Here is a 17,048-nt window from a genome sequence, read left to right on the forward strand (position 1 = left end):
GCTTTGATAACTACACATTTGTCCTTGTTCAATGCATAAAATAAGTATAATAATTGATGAAATGTAATGCTCAACAACCTTCTCTTGCATCTGTTTCTGAGGGGGATCAATTTAACCTCTGATTATATTATACAGTATTGTCTATCTTTTTCAAATGGACCAGATGTGATGACAGTACACCTGTCATATTCCCCCCCTCTCTCTTTCTCTCTCTCTCTCTCTCTCTCTCTCTCTCTGTGTCCAACCCATCCTAACTCCTTTCCCCCATTCTCTCTTATTTTACTTGACGGAGGGGAACTTTACTCATCGTTGTTCTTGATAGACTGTGAAAGCTGAGTGGGCTTTCCCCTCCGTAACTGTTTATATTACCGTCCAAATCTTAATTTTGGAGAAAATAGCATTCAATAAACAGCAATATAGTAACAAGGTGATTTGTTGTGTGTTAGTGTGTGTGTGCTGTGGCCCCATAACTCACCTCTATCATAAAATGTCATGCCACTGAAATGTCTCCAAAGGGTCGGGAAATGGAGTCCCTAGAGAAAGCAAGGACAAGATGGTTGTCAGGAGTAGTGCAGTATTATCATACGGAGATGTATTCTTGGGAAATGGAGGAGGAATGGAGGGAAAAAGAGAGGGAGAGGATATCTAAGAGAGAGAGGGAGGAAGAGGGTGAGCTTGAGTCAGATAAAAATTGTGAAAAAAAGTGAGATGTTAAAGCAGAATGGTAGAAAGTGTAAAGAATGGTAGAAAGTGTAAAGAATGGTAGAAAGTGTAAATAATGTTAGAAAGTGTAAAGAATGGTAGAAGGTGGAGCTGAAGACAGGAGGAGAAATGGAAGTGAATGAGGGTGAAGTCTCGGAGGTGGTAGATGTGGTGAAGTTATCGGAGACCGAGGTATGCACCGAGGGTCAGGAAAAAGATGAGTCTGTGACAGTACGAGTAAAGTTTATGGAAAAAGTGGACTCTGCCTTTTGGCTGATCCATTTGTGGTTTCACGGTGGGTGATAAAAGTGTTGGAAAATGTGGAATCAGCGAGGGTAACCAGAAGTGGCCTAGTGATAATTGTTTGTGTTTCCGTTAGTCAGAGGGAGAAGGCGCTCGGAGTAAAACAAATGGGGGCAGCAAAAGTGAATTGTTTCGCTCTCAAGAAAAGGGCACCAATGAAAGGAGTGATAACTGGGGTAGCAGTGAATATAAAAGTTTACCAGCTGAGGGGAAAGGTTCCCGGTGTTTGTGATGCTCGTCGTTTGATGCGACGCAGACAGGGTGGTGAGAGTGGGGAAACAGAAGTGTCATTGTCTGTTCTTTTGAGTTTTGATGTTGAGACTCTGCCCGATAAAGTTAGGAAGTTAGGATATATAAGTTATATATGTTATCCTGTACGAGCTTATGTGCCGAATACAAGCTTATGGGCATGTGGCAGGAGTGTGTCGGAGGGAAAGTCCACGATGTGAGAAGTGTGCCAAAGGGCACGAGACAAAGGAATATGTAGCATTGGGGAAAGTAGTGGAATGTGTTAATTGTAGGGGTGCACATGAAGCTGGGGATCAGAAACGTCCAGTGTGGGAGAGGCAGGTTGAGGTTTCCAGGGTTAGAATAGAACAGAAGTTGTCATATGCTGAGGCAGTGAAGAAAGTAGAGGAAGATGGGTTAAGGTGTGGTGAGAGTAGTAGAGACATACCAGTACAGAGGGATTGGCCAAAAAGTGATACACGTTTCAGTAAGATTGGATTTTTAGCATTTATAACAATGGTTATCAACTGTACTGCAGGGATGGAACGGAAGTCGCAGAAAATTGAGGTGGTGGTGGCAGCTGCAGAGAGGTTTGGGTGTACGAGACTTGACATCAGAAGAGTTACAGGGTGTGTTAAGTGGTGATGTGTTAAGTGGTGATGTCTCATCCTTAATGGCATGAGGTAGGAATAAATATAATTAGTGGAGTGGGGCGATGTTAATTTTATTTGATATAATTTTGAAATTAGTGAGTGTAGTGTTAGATGGTAGAGTATTTATTTATTTATTACATTTGTATTTTTCAAGCGAAGTATATGGGAGTTGTACTCCAGTCTAGTGGGTGGCAGTAATGCAACACATTTGATACCAACCGCCGTTAAACCTCGAAGAAGAAGAAGAAGAAGAAGAAGAAGAAGAAGAAAAAACGTCTCCAAAAAAGAACGACCATTTATGGCAGTAGATTGAAGGGTTACACTGCACTCATGTGGTGAAAATATGTTACTTTAAAAAAATGCAACGGAAATTACGTCACGAACGGAGCCGTCTCCTGTAAACATGGCGTCCGTAACCACAGGTGAGTGACATAAAAGGGCCCAAATGACGTGGAGGATCGCTTAAAAAGACTCAAAAACATATTTCCCCCCAATTATTATTAGGATACTGAGTAAAGATGTTAATTTTATTTTGTTCGGAATGTAGGGTGTAGGGTGTGTGTACGGACACAAGTCAAGTGCCGAATGGAATGTAGCTAACGTTAGCCGGTTAGCTATTCAAAATTGCTCGTGCATCATTATTGTTTGTAGTTACATTGTTTTTCCACGAACATACGTGGGACTGGTTACTAGCTTATCATTGGCGCCACCGTGTTGACTGATAGGTACGAAGTTGTAACTAATCTAGCTATCGCGAACCAACATTTTCATTCACATTAACGTTAGCTAGCTAAATTGGCTAGCAAGTCAACTTGTAGCTAGTTCGCTAGCCCACAACCACACACCAAACGTTTAACGTTAGCTTGCTGCAGGGGAGGGTAGGTCGCTAGAACAACTACCGAAAGTTCGCCTTGTGAAAATTGTCATACGTTTCGTAGAGGCCATCGTGACAACCAACCGTTCTCAGTTTAGGTTTAATAACTAGTTTAGTTAGCAAGTTATTGTATGTGTTCGAGACAAGTAGCCCACACACTGCAACCAGGGCCCTTTTAGCTAATGTTTGGACTGACTTTAGCTGCCTGTTTTCTCCCTCTATCTAGCTAAACAGAGACCACTCAGTTTAATAAAATAAAAACATTTTATTGTGCCTGATACTGTAAAATTAAGTAATTTACTTGATGGCATAAGTATTGTTCTGGGGGAAACACTGGCAATATCAAATGTGTCTATGAACCCCAGTGGAATTTCGCTCACCACAAGAAGCTCCATCATGGTTTTATAAATAACACCCAGCTGGCCAGTCAGCAAGCCTGTCCTGTCCCCAGGGTTTACATTTGGTATTTTCCATTGGATCTCACTGAAAATGGATCTAGCCTAATCAGATTGCTTTGAGTTATAACTTTGAAGGTCAATAAGTTTGATAGCTTTTAGTATTGCCATTGAAAACTAAGTTTTAAGAATAACTTATAAGAGCTATATTACAAAAATTAACACATAGTACATGTAAACACTTCAGCAATTAAAGTCGAGGTGTTTGTTTTCTCTTGTCTTTTCAGCCACCTCGGAGTGGATCCAGTTCTTCAAGGATGCTGGGATCCCTGCTGGTCTTGCTGTCAACTATGCCGTGTCTTTTGTGGACAACAGGTAATAAAGGCCATCTTAACTCCTTGGCCTGGAACAGTTCACCGCAAAATTAAAGATTGTCTGACCTTTTCATTTGATTATTGGTATTTAAGGTACTAAAATAAGTGTTTTTCAGTTTTGTGTTGGTGAAGACATTCTTGAGTTTACTAGCAATTATACATTTTTTCTTTTTTTTTTCTTGATGAACCTATTACTGTTCTATTCGGGAACATCTGCCCTGGATGACTCAGCAAGTAGAGCTCTTGGAGGAGTTATAGGGAAAACAATAACACTAAAATATATTGGTTTTGCTACGTATTCCAAAATCTATCAGACATGCGTGTGTCCTGTTCTGGACTATTCAGCCGGAGTTTGCACCTATACTTGCAATAACTGGGGATATGGGCTGGGAACCCTGTGAGGTGAGATGGAAGGCATGTATGGTGAGACTTTGGAATAGACTGTTGGAAATGACAACTGCCAGAATAGCTAGTAAAGTCGTTCTATGGGATCTATCTATAGGGGGAGCCTGGGCAACTGAAATGTCCAACCTTTTTCAAGAGTCTGACTGAATGAAAACCAAAGTTAAGGGAGACATAGATATATTTTTAAACAACTGTTGATGCAATATGGGGGGGAAAAATGGCTGGTGGAGAGGAATCATAAACCCAAATTGAGAACCTTTTGTTTTTATAAGGGTGAATTTGTGTGTGAGATATATTATGTATAACCTACCTAAAAGCAAGAGATTGCTGTGTGCACAGGTAAGATCAGGGATATTGCCCCTGCCTATTGAAACAGGTCAGTATTGTGATGAATTGGAAGAATTAAGACTATGTAAGTATTGGGACCTTGAAGAAATAGAGAATGAAACTCATTTTATCCTCTATTGCCCTTTCTACTACGATATACGCTTGCTCTTATTCCAGAAAGCACATCAGATATATCAAGGAATTATGTGGCTGAGTGATGAGGGGAAATTGTTTTTTGTCCATGGTGTATTTCCTTTTGCAGAATATTTAAATAAAGCTTAGAAAAAAAGAAAAAGGGCTACCTAATAATTACATTTTCTAAAAATATTTAGCTTCTATGTGGTTAATGGTATGTGTGTATATAGATTGTGTATGTCTTCCATATGAATCTTCTCATTGTGCCAGACCGGGTTCAAGTGACTTCTTTTTTTCTGTATTTATTTATCTGTATATGTTATGTATGTATATTTTACTCCTCTAGGGATGTAAATTACTATTATATATTGATTTGTACCATTTCTTTCTTCTTCTCTTTATGCGATGCGCAATGCAGGGAACACCGGAAGAAGAATTGTCATTTAATTACCATAGTGAATTATTGTAATGTTTGTTTGTGTCAATTAATCACAAAAGGGACGGGTTGGCGATTTGACACAAATAAAATTCATTATTCATTCGGTAATCAGACATTAATAATTTCCATTAGTTTCGAGAGAAGAAAATCACATCCATTCTTTTATTAGTACGATTTAAATCTTTATCTCGCTCGCTCTCTCTGCAGGATCCAGAAGACCATGCTGATGGACCTCAGTAAGGAGATCATGATGGACCTGGGCATCACTGTCATCGGTGACATTATTGCCATCCTCAAACACGCCAAACAGGTCTACCGACAGGTAAGGAGACATGTTGTGTATAGCATGCTCTTATTCAGAGCCACTGGGAATGCCTTGAAGATCTACCAGTCTATTGCGATCGACAGGTTGGTTGACCACCGGTCTAGAGAAATGATGGGCTGAAAGATACAATGACTTCCTGTTGCATCATTCATTTTAAAGAGCTTTCGGCACATCCTGGAATCACTTCCTCCAATGCAGCACTATAGCTCAAGCGGGCGAGATGGTGCTTTGCCAAAAGACTTGCTGTTTTTAATGCAGTTTTGACAGCAGTTAGTCTTGTGCTGCCTCTCTCCCACCTCCTCTTCCCCTCTCCAGGACATGTGCAAAATGGCCACACAGGCCATAACCTCAGGACAGTCCAGCATTCAGACCGAACTCAGAAGAACTGCCAACACCCGTGAGTGTTTAAATTCAAATCAATGAACCGTTATGAATGTCATACCAGTGATCTGCCTTTTATGTAGAGCTTTTCTCAAAGGATTTAACACAGTATGTATGATAAGTCACCCCTTCCACTACCAATGAGCAGTAGCACCCATTTGGGTAATGGTGGGAGTCATTCTGTGCCAGAATTCTCACCATATGTTTATAATCCTCTGCAGCCGCCACACGTATGATTGCCAACGCCTTGAGCCACGACTCACCGCCAACCACACCAGCCCATCACCCGGACAACCGGGCAATCTCTGTGACCGTGTCGAACAAACAGGCGAAGAGTGGCAAAGCAGGTAGCTACCCCCTGTTCACTCTCTGTGTGGACTGGCCTCCTCTCTCTCCATCTGCTGTATCACGAGATGTTACATAGATGTCACACTGACTCTCTCCGTCTCCCTCCCACAACATCTCCCTTTTTCTTCTCTACCTCATTTCACCCCCCCCCATCCTTTCTCTCTCTTTCCCAGTGCTGAGCCGGCCTGCTGACGATGGGAACGGTATGCCGGTGAAGCGTCGCCGCGTGACTGCAGAGATGGAAGGCAAGTACATCATCAACATGCCCAAAGGCACCACGGCACGCACCGCCCGAATCCTGGCCCAGCAGGCCAAGAAAGGTAGGGCCTCACCTTCTGGCCAGGGTGAACCAAGGAAACTAATCATTCAACCTCCTTTTAATTCTCATCCCACTAACATTATGGACTGACGCATCTAAAGGAAATGGGTCTTAAAATGTCTTTATCTCTTACCATGATAAAGATGACCCCTATCCCTAACTAGAACCCACCATCCCACTCTTTCTGTGTGTGTCTCTTAAAATGTCTGTGTGTGACAGTATATTTCTCTTTTTAACTCTCTCTTACCCATAAAAAGGGAGCAAGCGGATGTCTGTGTTTGAGCGACTGGGAGCCGAGTCCAAAGCCGATACCACCACGGGCAGCAGCAAGGTGAGCCCTCTCTTTTGACACGTTACATGTGTGTCTATGTGAGTGACGTTGAGTGTTAGTCAGGGCATGGCCTCTGCTCTCATGGCCCGTCTCTCTCCAGGCCACGGGTGTGTTCAGTCGTCTGGGCCGAGCAGACGGAGCGGAGGAGGAGCAGGGAACAGCAGGAAGGGTTGATGTAGACGGAGCAGAGGAGGAGGAGGAGGAGGAGGAGGAGGATGATGATAATAGTGATGGAGAGGGTTCGGTCCTACAGTACGCTGGCGTCCTAAAGCGACTCCCTCCCTCCCAGAAGAAAGAGCCTGTGGCCCCCAAGCGGGCCCCCACCACCCTCCGCCGCCTAGGAGTGAAGATCAAACTCCCCCCTACTGACTCTCCCTCCTCCTCCTCTTCCTCCCCCAATGGCCTCCCCCCTGCCAAGCGCAGCGTGCTTCAGAGACTGGGTAAACCAAATGCCTCCCCACCGCCTGCCGACACCCAGGACAGCCGTGTGACCAGCACCAGAAATAAGGCCCGGCCAGGCCTGGCCCTGGCTAGCCCCAAGGTCAGCAGCAGCACCAGGGCTGGAGGAGGGGAGAGTTTTGGGGCTCAGATGGACGTAGGGTCAGTCAATGTCTTTAAGAGACTGGGCAGCAAGAGGACCTAACGCATATCAGGCCACGATTAGACCTATACCGTTTCATTATCTATATATTATTTGCATCTATCCGGAAGGCTAGTTATTGTGACATGTTGGTAACATCACATAGACAGCTAGCCTGGGTACCAGTCTGTTTGCGCTAACATTCCCCTCCCTGTCATGCTATGTTTATTATATGACACGGAGTACAAGAGGTGGAATGTTAGCACAAAACAGGTCTGTATTTTAGGCTTACGGGGCTGCTTCTAGGAGTTGGCTCAGTGATGAAAAGGGATTGTGGGAATGCAGGATGTAATGTTCACCGTATCACCTCAGCACTCACCTCCACCGGGCTGTGACTACCGGGTACAGTCCACTTAAGACGTTCATGCTGTAACACTAGTCCGGCAACAGGCAAACAACACATAAAGCAACCTCTTAACCCACAAGCAAGAGCATCTCATCAGCCTCATTTTTATATGAACTGCATTTGTAGAAAAGTGTAGACTCATATTGCTGTGAAGGCTCCACCACCACATTGAACCTCTGGTTGTGTACAACGATCCGCTTGAAAGCCAAGATATTCAGAGTTGTCTGTTCACAGAATAGGAAGTCACCCACCATTGACCTGTATGTAGATGTTATTGTGAGTTTTTTTCCCAGGGCTTATTCAGTACATTGCAGATAGAAGTGTAACGTATAGAGTTTTATTGACTAACAAAGAATCATGTTAGTTCTGCACCATACATTTCTATCTATACTGAACAAAAATATATACGCAACATGCAACAATTTCAATGATTTTTACTGAGTTATAGTTCATATAAGGAAATTAGTCAATTTATATAAATTCATTAGTCCCTAATCAATGGATTTCACATGACTGGGAAGGGGCGCAGCCTTGGGTGGGCCTGGGAGGGCATAGGCCGACCCACTGGGGTGCCAGACATAGCCAATCAGAATTCGTTTTTCACCACAAAAGGGCTTTATTACAGTCAGAAATTCTCCTCAGTTTCATCAGTTGTCCGGGTGGCTGGTCTCAGACGATCCAGCATGTGAAAATGCCAGATGTAGAGGTCCTGGGCTGGCATGGTTACACACGGTTTGTAATGCCGGTTGGACGTACTGCCAAATTCTCTAAAACGGCGGAGATTATGGTAGATTATCTGGCAACAGCTCTGGTGGACATTCCTACAGTCAGCGTGCCAATCGCACTCTCTCTAAAAACTTGAGACATTTGTGGCATTGTGTTGTGTGACAAAGCTGCACATTTTAGTGGCCTTTTATTGGCCCCCAGCACAAGGTGCACCTATGTAATGATCATGCTGTTTAATCGGCTTCTTGATATGCCACACCTGTCAGGTGGATGGATGATCTTGGCAAAGGATAAATGTTCATTGACAGGGATGGAAACACATTTGTGCACAACATTTGAGAGAAATAATATGTTTGAGTATGCAACATTTCTGAAACATGGAACCAACACAAGTTGTGTTTATATTTTTGCTCAGTATACATGTTGTGTAATGTTGTGCTTTCCTGAATAACACCCTGGTTTGCCATTATTCCGCATGGTACAGGAACTGATATGTAAATGTCCCCTTGATATTGATACAATACTTAAGAGGTGTTCACCCAACTTTCTATCTTTAAAAAAAAAATGTTTTTATTGAACTTCACCAGAACTTTGCTACACTGTATATACACTGCTCAAAAAAATAAAGGGAACACTTAAACAACACAATGTAACTCCAAGTCAATCACACATCTGTGAAATCAAACTGTCCACTTAGGAAGCAACACTGATTGACAATAAATTTCACATGCTGTTGTGCAAATGGAATAGACAACAGGTGGAAATTATAGGCAATTAGCAAGACACCCCCAATAAAGGAGTGGTTCTGCAGGTGGGGACCACAGACCACTTTTCAGTTCCTATGTTTCCTGGCTGATGTTTTGGTCACTTTTGAATGCTGGCGGTGCTTTCACTCTAGTGGTAGCATGAGACGGAGTACAACCTACACAAGTGGCTCAGGTAGTGCAGCTCATCCAGGATGACACATCAATGCGAGATGTGGCAAGAAGGTTTGCTGTGTCTGTCAGTGTAGTGTCCAGAACATGGAGGCGCTACCAGGTGACAGGCCAGTACATCAGGAGACGTGGAGGAGGCCGTAGGAGGGCAACAACCCAGCAGCAGGACCGCTACCTCCGCCTTTGTGCAAGGATGAGCACTGCAAGAGCCCTGCAAAATGACCTACAGCAGGCCACAAATGTGCATGTGTCTGCTCAAACGGTCAGAAACAGACTCCATGAGGGCCCGACGTCCACAGGTGGGGGTTGTGCTTACAGCCCAACAACGTGCAGGACGTTTGGCATTTGCCAGAGAACACCAAGATTGGCAAATTCGCCACTGGCGCTCTGTGCTCTTCACAGATGAAAGCAGGTTCACACTGAGCACGTGACAGTCTGGAGACTCCGTGGAGAACATTCTGCTGCCTGCAACATTTTCCAGCATGACCGGTTTGGGGGTGGGTCAGTCATGGTGTGGGGTGGCATTTCTTTGGGGGGCTGCACAGCCCTCCCATGTTCGCCAGAGGTAGCCTGACTGCCATTAGGTACCGAGATGAGATCCTCAGACCCCTTGTGAGACCATATGCTGGTGTGGTTGGCACTGGGTTCCTCCTAATGCTAGACCTCATGTGGCTGGAGTGTGTCAGCAGTTCCTGCAAGAGGAAGGCATTGATGCTATGGACTGGCCCGCCCGTTCCCCAGACCTGAATCCAATTGAGCACATCTGTGACATGTCTCACTCCATCCACCAACGCTACGTTGCACCACAGACTGTCCGCCACCTCATCATGAGCATGCCCAGGCGTTGTAGAGTGGTCATTCATACAGGCACGTGGAGGCCACACACACTACTGAGACTCATTTTGACTTGTTTTAAGGACATTACATCAAAGTTGGCTCAGCCTGTAGTGTGGTTTTACACTTTAATTTTGAGTGTGACTCCAAATCCAGACCTCCATGGGTTGATACATTTGATTTCCATTGATAATTTTTGTGTGATTTTGTTGTCAGCACATTCAACTATGTAAAGCAAAAAGTATTTAATAAGAACATTTCATTCATTCAGATCTAGGATGTGTTATTTTAGTGTTCCCTTTTATTTCTTTGAGCAGTGTAGATTTAGAAAATCATGACGAGAGAAAAAAATAACATCCAAGGTTTTAAGATGTAATGGAACATTACAACGCCTTGAGAAAGTGATCTTGAACATAAACAAGAAAATGGTGGAAAAAATCTTGCCTGATTTATTTTCCCTCCCTCTTTGAGCCAGCTACTTCAAGAAGCCGTCCAGTCCAACAGTGTGCTTTTGTCCTTTGACCATGCTGTTTTAATGAGACCCTGTCATTGAAATTGCAACTGAGACACCACAGTCAATATTTGGCTTCTCGGGGGAATAGACATTGAGCTGATAATTTATCTATTGATGAGTTCAATGATATGTTGTCTGAAGGAGTGGTGTATGTTTGTCTGGGAGTGTTGTGTGTGTGTTAGGGGGGTAAGTCAGTGAGCTCTCCATGTTGTCAGTATTACCGCCCTGGGGATGGGTGTCTTAGCCCCCAACCTCCCCCTCACACAGAAACAAGAGACAAAATCAGGCAAGTGCACAGCTGGTACCACTAACCAGACTTTGACAGTGACCGACTGAGAGGGATGGTGCTAGTGTGACAGCCTGTCCACTCTTCTCCCACTCATTGTTTCAGACAGAGAATACATGGAAGAGAGAGAATTCTCATAGACCTTCACTTCGTGTGGCGGTGTCTTTTTAGACTTCAGTGCAGCTTTTGACATTATCGATCATAGTCTGCTGCTGGAAATACGTACGTGTATTGGCTTTACACCCCCTGCTATAATGTGGATGAAGAGTTACTTGTCTAACAGAACATAGTGTTCTTTAATGGAAGCCTCTCAAACGTAATCCAGGTAAAAGCAGGAATTCCCCAGCGTAGTTTTATAGGCCCGTTGCTTTTTTCAATGTTTACGAACGACATGCCACTAGCTTTGAGTAAGGCCCGTGTGTCTACAGTGACTTGCGAAAGTATTCACCCCCCTAGACATTTTAACTATTTTGTTGCCTTACAACCTGGAAATAAAATAGATTTTTTTGGGGGGGGGTTGTATCATTTGATTTACACAACATGCCTACCACTTTGAAGATGCAAAATATTTTTTCTTGTGGAACAAGAATAATGAAACTTGAGCGTGCGTAACTATTCACCCCCCCAAAGTCAGTACTTTGGTGAGTCACCTTTTGCAGCAATTACAGCTGCAAGTCTCTTGGGGTATGTCTCTATAAGCTTGGCACATCTAGCCACTGGGAATTTTTCAAGACAAAACTGCTCCAGCTCCTTCAAGTTGGATGGGTTCTGCTGGTGTACAGAAATCTTTAAGTCATACCACATATTCTCAATTGGATGGAGGTCTGGACTTTGACTAGGCCATTCCAAGATATTTAAATGTTTCCCCTTAAACCACTCAAGTGTTGCTTTAGCAGTGTGCTTAGGGTCATTGTCCTGCTGGAAGGTGAAACTCTCAATCCCAGTCTCAATCCCAGTGAAACAATCCCAGTCTCAAATCTCTGGAAGACTGGAACAGGTTTCCCTCAAACATTACCCTGTATTTAGCGCCATTCAACATTCCTTCAATTCTGACCAGTTTCCCAGTCCCTGCTGATGAAAAACATCACCACAGCATGATGCTGCCGCCATGGTGACAGTGCTTCACTGTGGGGATGGTTTTCGTGGGGTGATGGGAGGTGTTGAGTTTGCGCCAGACATAGTGTTTTCCTTGATGGCCAAAACGCTCAACTCTTCGGTAAAGCCCAGCTCTGTGGAGTGTACGGCTTAAAGTGGTCCTATGAACAGATACTCCAATCTCCGCTGTGGAGCTTTGCAGCTCCTTCGGGGTTATCTTTGGCCTGTTTGTTGCCTCTGATGAATGCCCTCCTTGCCTGGTCTGTGAGTTTTGGTGGGTGGCCCTCTCTTGGCAGGTTTGTTGTGGTGCCATATTCTTTCCATTTTTAAATAATTTATTTAATGGTGCTATGTGGGATGTGCAACGTTTCGGATATATTTTTTTTATAGCCCAACCCTGATCTGTACTTCTCCACAACTTTGTCCCTGACCTGTTTGGAGAGCTCCTTGGTCTTCATAGTACTGCTTCCTTGGTGGTGCTCCTTGCTTAGTGGTGTTGCAGACTCTAGGGCCTTATAGTACAGGTGTGTGTATATACAGTGGAGCAAAAAAGGTTTTAGTCAGCCACTAATTGTGCAAGTTCCCCCTACTTAAAAAGATGAGAGGCCTGTAATTTTCATAGTTACACTTCAACTATGACAGACAAAATGAGAAAAAAAATCCAGAAAATCACATTGGTCAATAACAAAAGTTTATCTCAATACTTTGTTATATACCCTTTGTTGGCAATGACAGAGGTCAAACCTTTTCTGTAAGTCTTCACAAGGTTTTCACACACTGTTGCTGGTATTTTGGCCCATTCCTCCATGCATATCTCCTCTAGAGCAGTGATGTTTTGGTGCTGTTGCTGGGCAACACGGACTTTCAACTCCCTCCAAAGATTTTCTTATGGGGTTGAGATCTGGAGACTGGCTAGGCCACTCCAGGACCTTGAAATGCTTCTTACGAAGGCCACTCCTTCGTTGCCCGGGCAGTGTGTTTGGGATCATTGTCATGCTGAAAGACCCAGCCACGTTTCATCTTCAGGTTTTCACTCAAAATCTCACGATACATGGCCCCATTCATTCTTTCCTTTACACAGATCAGTCATCCTGGTCCCTTTGCAGAAAAACAGCCCCAAAGCATGATGTTTCCACTCCCATGCTTCACAGTAGGTATGGTGTTCTTTGGATGCAACTCAGCATTCTTTGTCCTCCAAACACGACGAGTTGAGTTTTTACCAAAAAGTTATATTTTGGTTTCATCTGACCATATGACATTCTCCCAATCTTCTTCTGGATCATCCAAATGCTCTCTAGCAAACTTCAGACGGGCCTGGACATGTACTGGCTTAAGCAGGGGGACATGTCTGGCACTGCAGGATTTGAGTCCCTGGCGCCGTAGTGTGTTACTGATGGTAGGCTTTGTTACTTTGGTCCCAGCTCTCTGCAGGTCATTCACTAGGTCCCCCTGTGTGGTTCTGGGATTTTTGCTCACCGTTCTTGTGATAATTTTGACCCCACGGGGTGAGATCTTGCGTGGAGCCCCAGATCGAGCGAGATTATCAGTGGTCTTGTATGTCTTCCATTTCCTAACAATTGCTCCCACAGTTGATTTCTTCAAACCAAGCTGCTTACCTATTGCAGATTCAGTCTTCCCAGCCTGGTGCAGGTCTACAATTTTGTTTCTGGTGTCCTTTGACAGCTCTTTGGTCTTGGCCATAGTGGAGTTTGGAGTGTGACTGTTTGAGGTTGTGGACATGTCTTTTATACTGATAACAAGTTCAAACAGGTGCCATTAATACGGGTAACGAGTGGAGGACAGAGGAGCCTCTTAAAGAAGAAGTTACAGGTCTGTGAGAGCCAGAAATCTTGCTTGTTTTTAGGTGACCAAATACTTATTTTCCACCATAATTTGCAAATAAATTCATAAAAAATCCTACAATGTGATTTTCTGGATTTTTTTCTTCTCATTTTGTCTGTCATAGATGAAGTGTACCTATGATGAAAATTACAGGCCTCTCTCATCTTTTTAAGTGGGAGAACTTGCACAATTGGTGGCTGACTAAATACTTTTTTGCCCCACTGTATATATATGCTGAGATCATGTGACACTTAGATTGCACACAGTTGGACTTTAACTAATAATGTGACTTCTGAAGGTAACTGGTTGCACCAGATCTTATTTAGGGGCTTCATAGCAAAGGGGGTGAAAACATATGCACACACCAGTTATTTTTTGCATTTCACTTCACCAATTTTTTACTTTTGTGTATGTCCATTACATGAAATCCAAATACATCCAATGAAATTACAGGTTGTAATGCATCAAAATAGGGAAAACTCCAAGGAGGTGAATACTTTTGCAAGGCACTGAATATATGCGGATGACTCAACACTACACGTAACTGAAATTAATGAAACACTGAACAAATAAGTTAAGTTATTTCCAAAACTAAAAGCATTATATTTGGAACAAATATCATTCACTTAACCTCAACTACATCTGTGGAATCATGTGGAAATTGAGCAAGTTGAGGTGACTAAACTGCTTGGAGTAACCTTGGATTGTAAACTGTCCTGGTCAAAACATATTGATACAACACTAGCTAAGATGGGGAGAAGTCTGTCCATAAAGTGCTGCTTTGCTGCCTTAACAACACTATCAACAAGGCAGGTCCTACAGGCCCTGGTTTTGTCTCACCTGGACTACTGTTCAGTAGTGTGGTCAGGTGCCACAAAGAGGGACTTGGGGAAATTTGCAGTTGGCTCAGAACAGGGCAGCAAGGCTGGAACTTGAAGGTACATGGAGAGCTAACATTAATGACATGCATGTCAATCTCTCCTGGCTCAAAGTGGAAGAGAGATTGACTTATTACTTGTTTTTGTAAGAGGTGTTGACAAGCTGAAGGTACCGAGCTGTCTGCTTTAAAATACTAGCACACAGCTCAGACACCCATACATACCCCACAAGACATGCCACCTGGGGTCTCTTCACAGTCCCCAAGTCCAGAACAGACTATGGGAGGTGCACAGTACTATATAGAGCAATGACTACATGGAACTCTATTCCACATCAGGTAACTGATGCAGCAGTAGAATCAGATTTAAAAAGCAGGTAAAAATACACCTTATGGAACAGCGGGGACTGTGAAGTAACACAAACAGACACAGCCACGCATACAAACCCAAGATAACATACGCACTATACACACACGTACACATGGATTTTGCGTTGTCGAAATGTGGTAGGGGAGTATGGGCCTGAGGGTACACAGTGTGTTGTGAGTTCTGTAATGAATGTACTGTAATGTTTTTTTAAATATAGCTGCCTTAATTTTGCCGGACCCCAGGAAGAGCTAATGAGGATCCATAATAAACACAAAAGTCACTACTTTCACCTCTGATTTGTAGCACCCACCTAGCCTGAAATACAAAACCTATTTTGCTAACATTCCACTCCTTGTACTCCATGTCATGTTTAGCATGACATGGAGTGGAACGATAACTCAAACCGACTGGTACCCAGGCTAGAAAAAAAACCATTTTGCACCGGAGTCCTCACCACTCATCAGCTCTCACTGTAGAGAAGGGAGAAGTGATTGGTTGTAATTGCATGCCAGTGATCTTTTGGGACTAGAGGGGACACAGCTGCTTTGCCAGAGGGGAAGTCCTCTGGGTCCTAGCTGCTTAGTAACCAGCACAGTCCCACAGCAGGTGATGCTGGCCATTAACGTGAACATGGGCACAGTACATTCATAATAGATGAGTGTGGCCGAACAACAACTATGGAATCTATACCAGTATAGGTTAGTCTCCTGTGGAATTAATGTAGGCTAGGCTATACAAAAGGGCACAACGCTGGTATTTTCTGAGTTCCAATGGAATCGGGTCACAAATCATTGACATTGACATAATTTCACCTTGACGTCGCTCTCATCCTGCTACCTATCACACTCTTCAGGAGAAAAATAACAGAAGAGTGGCATGGTGCCACTAAGTTAGCCTAGGTAGGTACACTACATGACCAAATGTATGTGGACACCTGCTCGTCGAACATCTCATTCCAAAAACATGGCCATTAATATGGAGTTGGTCCCCCCCTTTGCTGCTATAACTGAAACCCTTCCCACTCTTCTGGGAAGGGTTTCCACTTGATGTTGGAACATTGCTGCGGGGACTTGCTTCCATTCAGCCACAAGAGCATTAGTGACGTCGGGCACTGATGTTGGGCGATTAGGCCTGGCTCGCAGTCGGCGTTCCAATTCATCCCAAAGGTGTTCGATGGGGTTGAGGTTAGGGCTCTGTGCAGGACAGTCAAGTTCTTCCACAGCGATCTCAACAAAATATTTTCTACATGAACCTCGTTTTGTGCACGGGGGGCATTGTCATGCTGAAACAGGAAAGGGCCTTCCCCAAACTGTTGCCACAAAGATGGAAGCACAGAATCATATAGAATGTCATTGTTTGCTGTAGCGTTAAGATTTTTCTTCCCTGGAACTAAGGGGTCTAGCCTGAACCATAAAAAACAGCCCCAGACCATTATTCCTCCTCCACCAAACTTTACAGTTGGCTCTATGCATTCGGGCAGGTAGCGTTCTCCTGGTATCCACCAAACATAGATTCGTCCTTCGGTCTGCTAGATGGTGATTCCGTGATTCATCACTCCAGAGAACATGTTTCTGCTGCTCCAGAGTCCAATGGTGGCGAGCTTTACAGCACTCCAGCCGACGCTTGGCATTGGAGATGTTGATCCTGGACATGTTTGCAGCTGCTCTGCCATGGAAAGCAATTCATGAAGCTCCCGACGAACTGTTCTCGTGCTGACTTTGCTTCCAGACGCAGTTTGGGACTCGGTAGTGAGTGTTGCAAGCCGAAAACAGATGATTTTTACTCACCAAGCGCTTCAGCACTCGACGGTCCCGTTCTATGAGCTTGTGTGGCATACCACTTTGCAGTTGAACCGTTGTTTCTCCTAGAAGTTTCCATTTCAAAATAACAGCATTTACAGTTAACCGGGGCAGCTTGTTGGAAAGGTGGCATCTTATGACGGTGCCCCATTGAAAGTCCCTGAGCTCTTCAGTAAGGTCCTTCTACTGAAAATGTTTGTCTATGGAGATTGCATGGCGGCGTGCTTGATTTTATACACCTGTCA

The 17,048-nt window shown here is 43.9% G+C and overlaps 1 protein-coding gene across 3 annotated transcripts; it reads left to right on the plus strand.

The window, feature by feature from the left end:
* Positions 1 to 2,206: 2,206 nt before the first annotated feature.
* On the plus strand, positions 2,207 to 8,801 carry LOC112266742 (uncharacterized protein C19orf47 homolog). Of its 3 annotated transcripts, none has more exons than XM_024444505.2 (8): positions 2,207 to 2,308; positions 3,443 to 3,530; positions 5,043 to 5,157; positions 5,476 to 5,557; positions 5,763 to 5,888; positions 6,063 to 6,209; positions 6,466 to 6,539; positions 6,640 to 8,801. In XM_024444505.2, the coding sequence occupies exons 1-8, from the start codon at positions 2,290 to 2,292 to the stop codon at positions 7,180 to 7,182; spliced, it is 1,194 nt and encodes a 397-aa protein (XP_024300273.1). In that variant the 5' UTR covers positions 2,207 to 2,289; the 3' UTR covers positions 7,183 to 8,801. The 3 variants fall into 3 exon arrangements, with proteins under 3 accessions (XP_024300273.1, XP_024300274.1, XP_024300275.1); XM_024444506.2 differs by having other exon boundaries at positions 6,063 to 6,134; XM_024444507.2 differs by lacking the exon at positions 2,207 to 2,308 and adding an exon at positions 2,414 to 2,611.
* The last annotated feature ends 8,247 nt before the right edge of the window (positions 8,802 to 17,048 follow it).

The sequence above is a fragment of the Oncorhynchus tshawytscha genome, linkage group LG14 (genome assembly GCF_018296145.1).
Source record: "Oncorhynchus tshawytscha isolate Ot180627B linkage group LG14, Otsh_v2.0, whole genome shotgun sequence".
NCBI lineage: Eukaryota > Metazoa > Chordata > Actinopteri > Salmoniformes > Salmonidae > Oncorhynchus > Oncorhynchus tshawytscha.

Coding starts and splice junctions, on each gene's coding strand:
- LOC112266742 (XM_024444505.2), top strand. Junction 6,210..6,465: donor GGCCCAGCAGGCCAAGAAAG/GTAGGGCCTCAC, acceptor ACCCATAAAAAG/GGAGCAAGCGGATGTCTGTG. Junction 6,540..6,639: donor CCACCACGGGCAGCAGCAAG/GTGAGCCCTCTC, acceptor GTCTCTCTCCAG/GCCACGGGTGTGTTCAGTCG.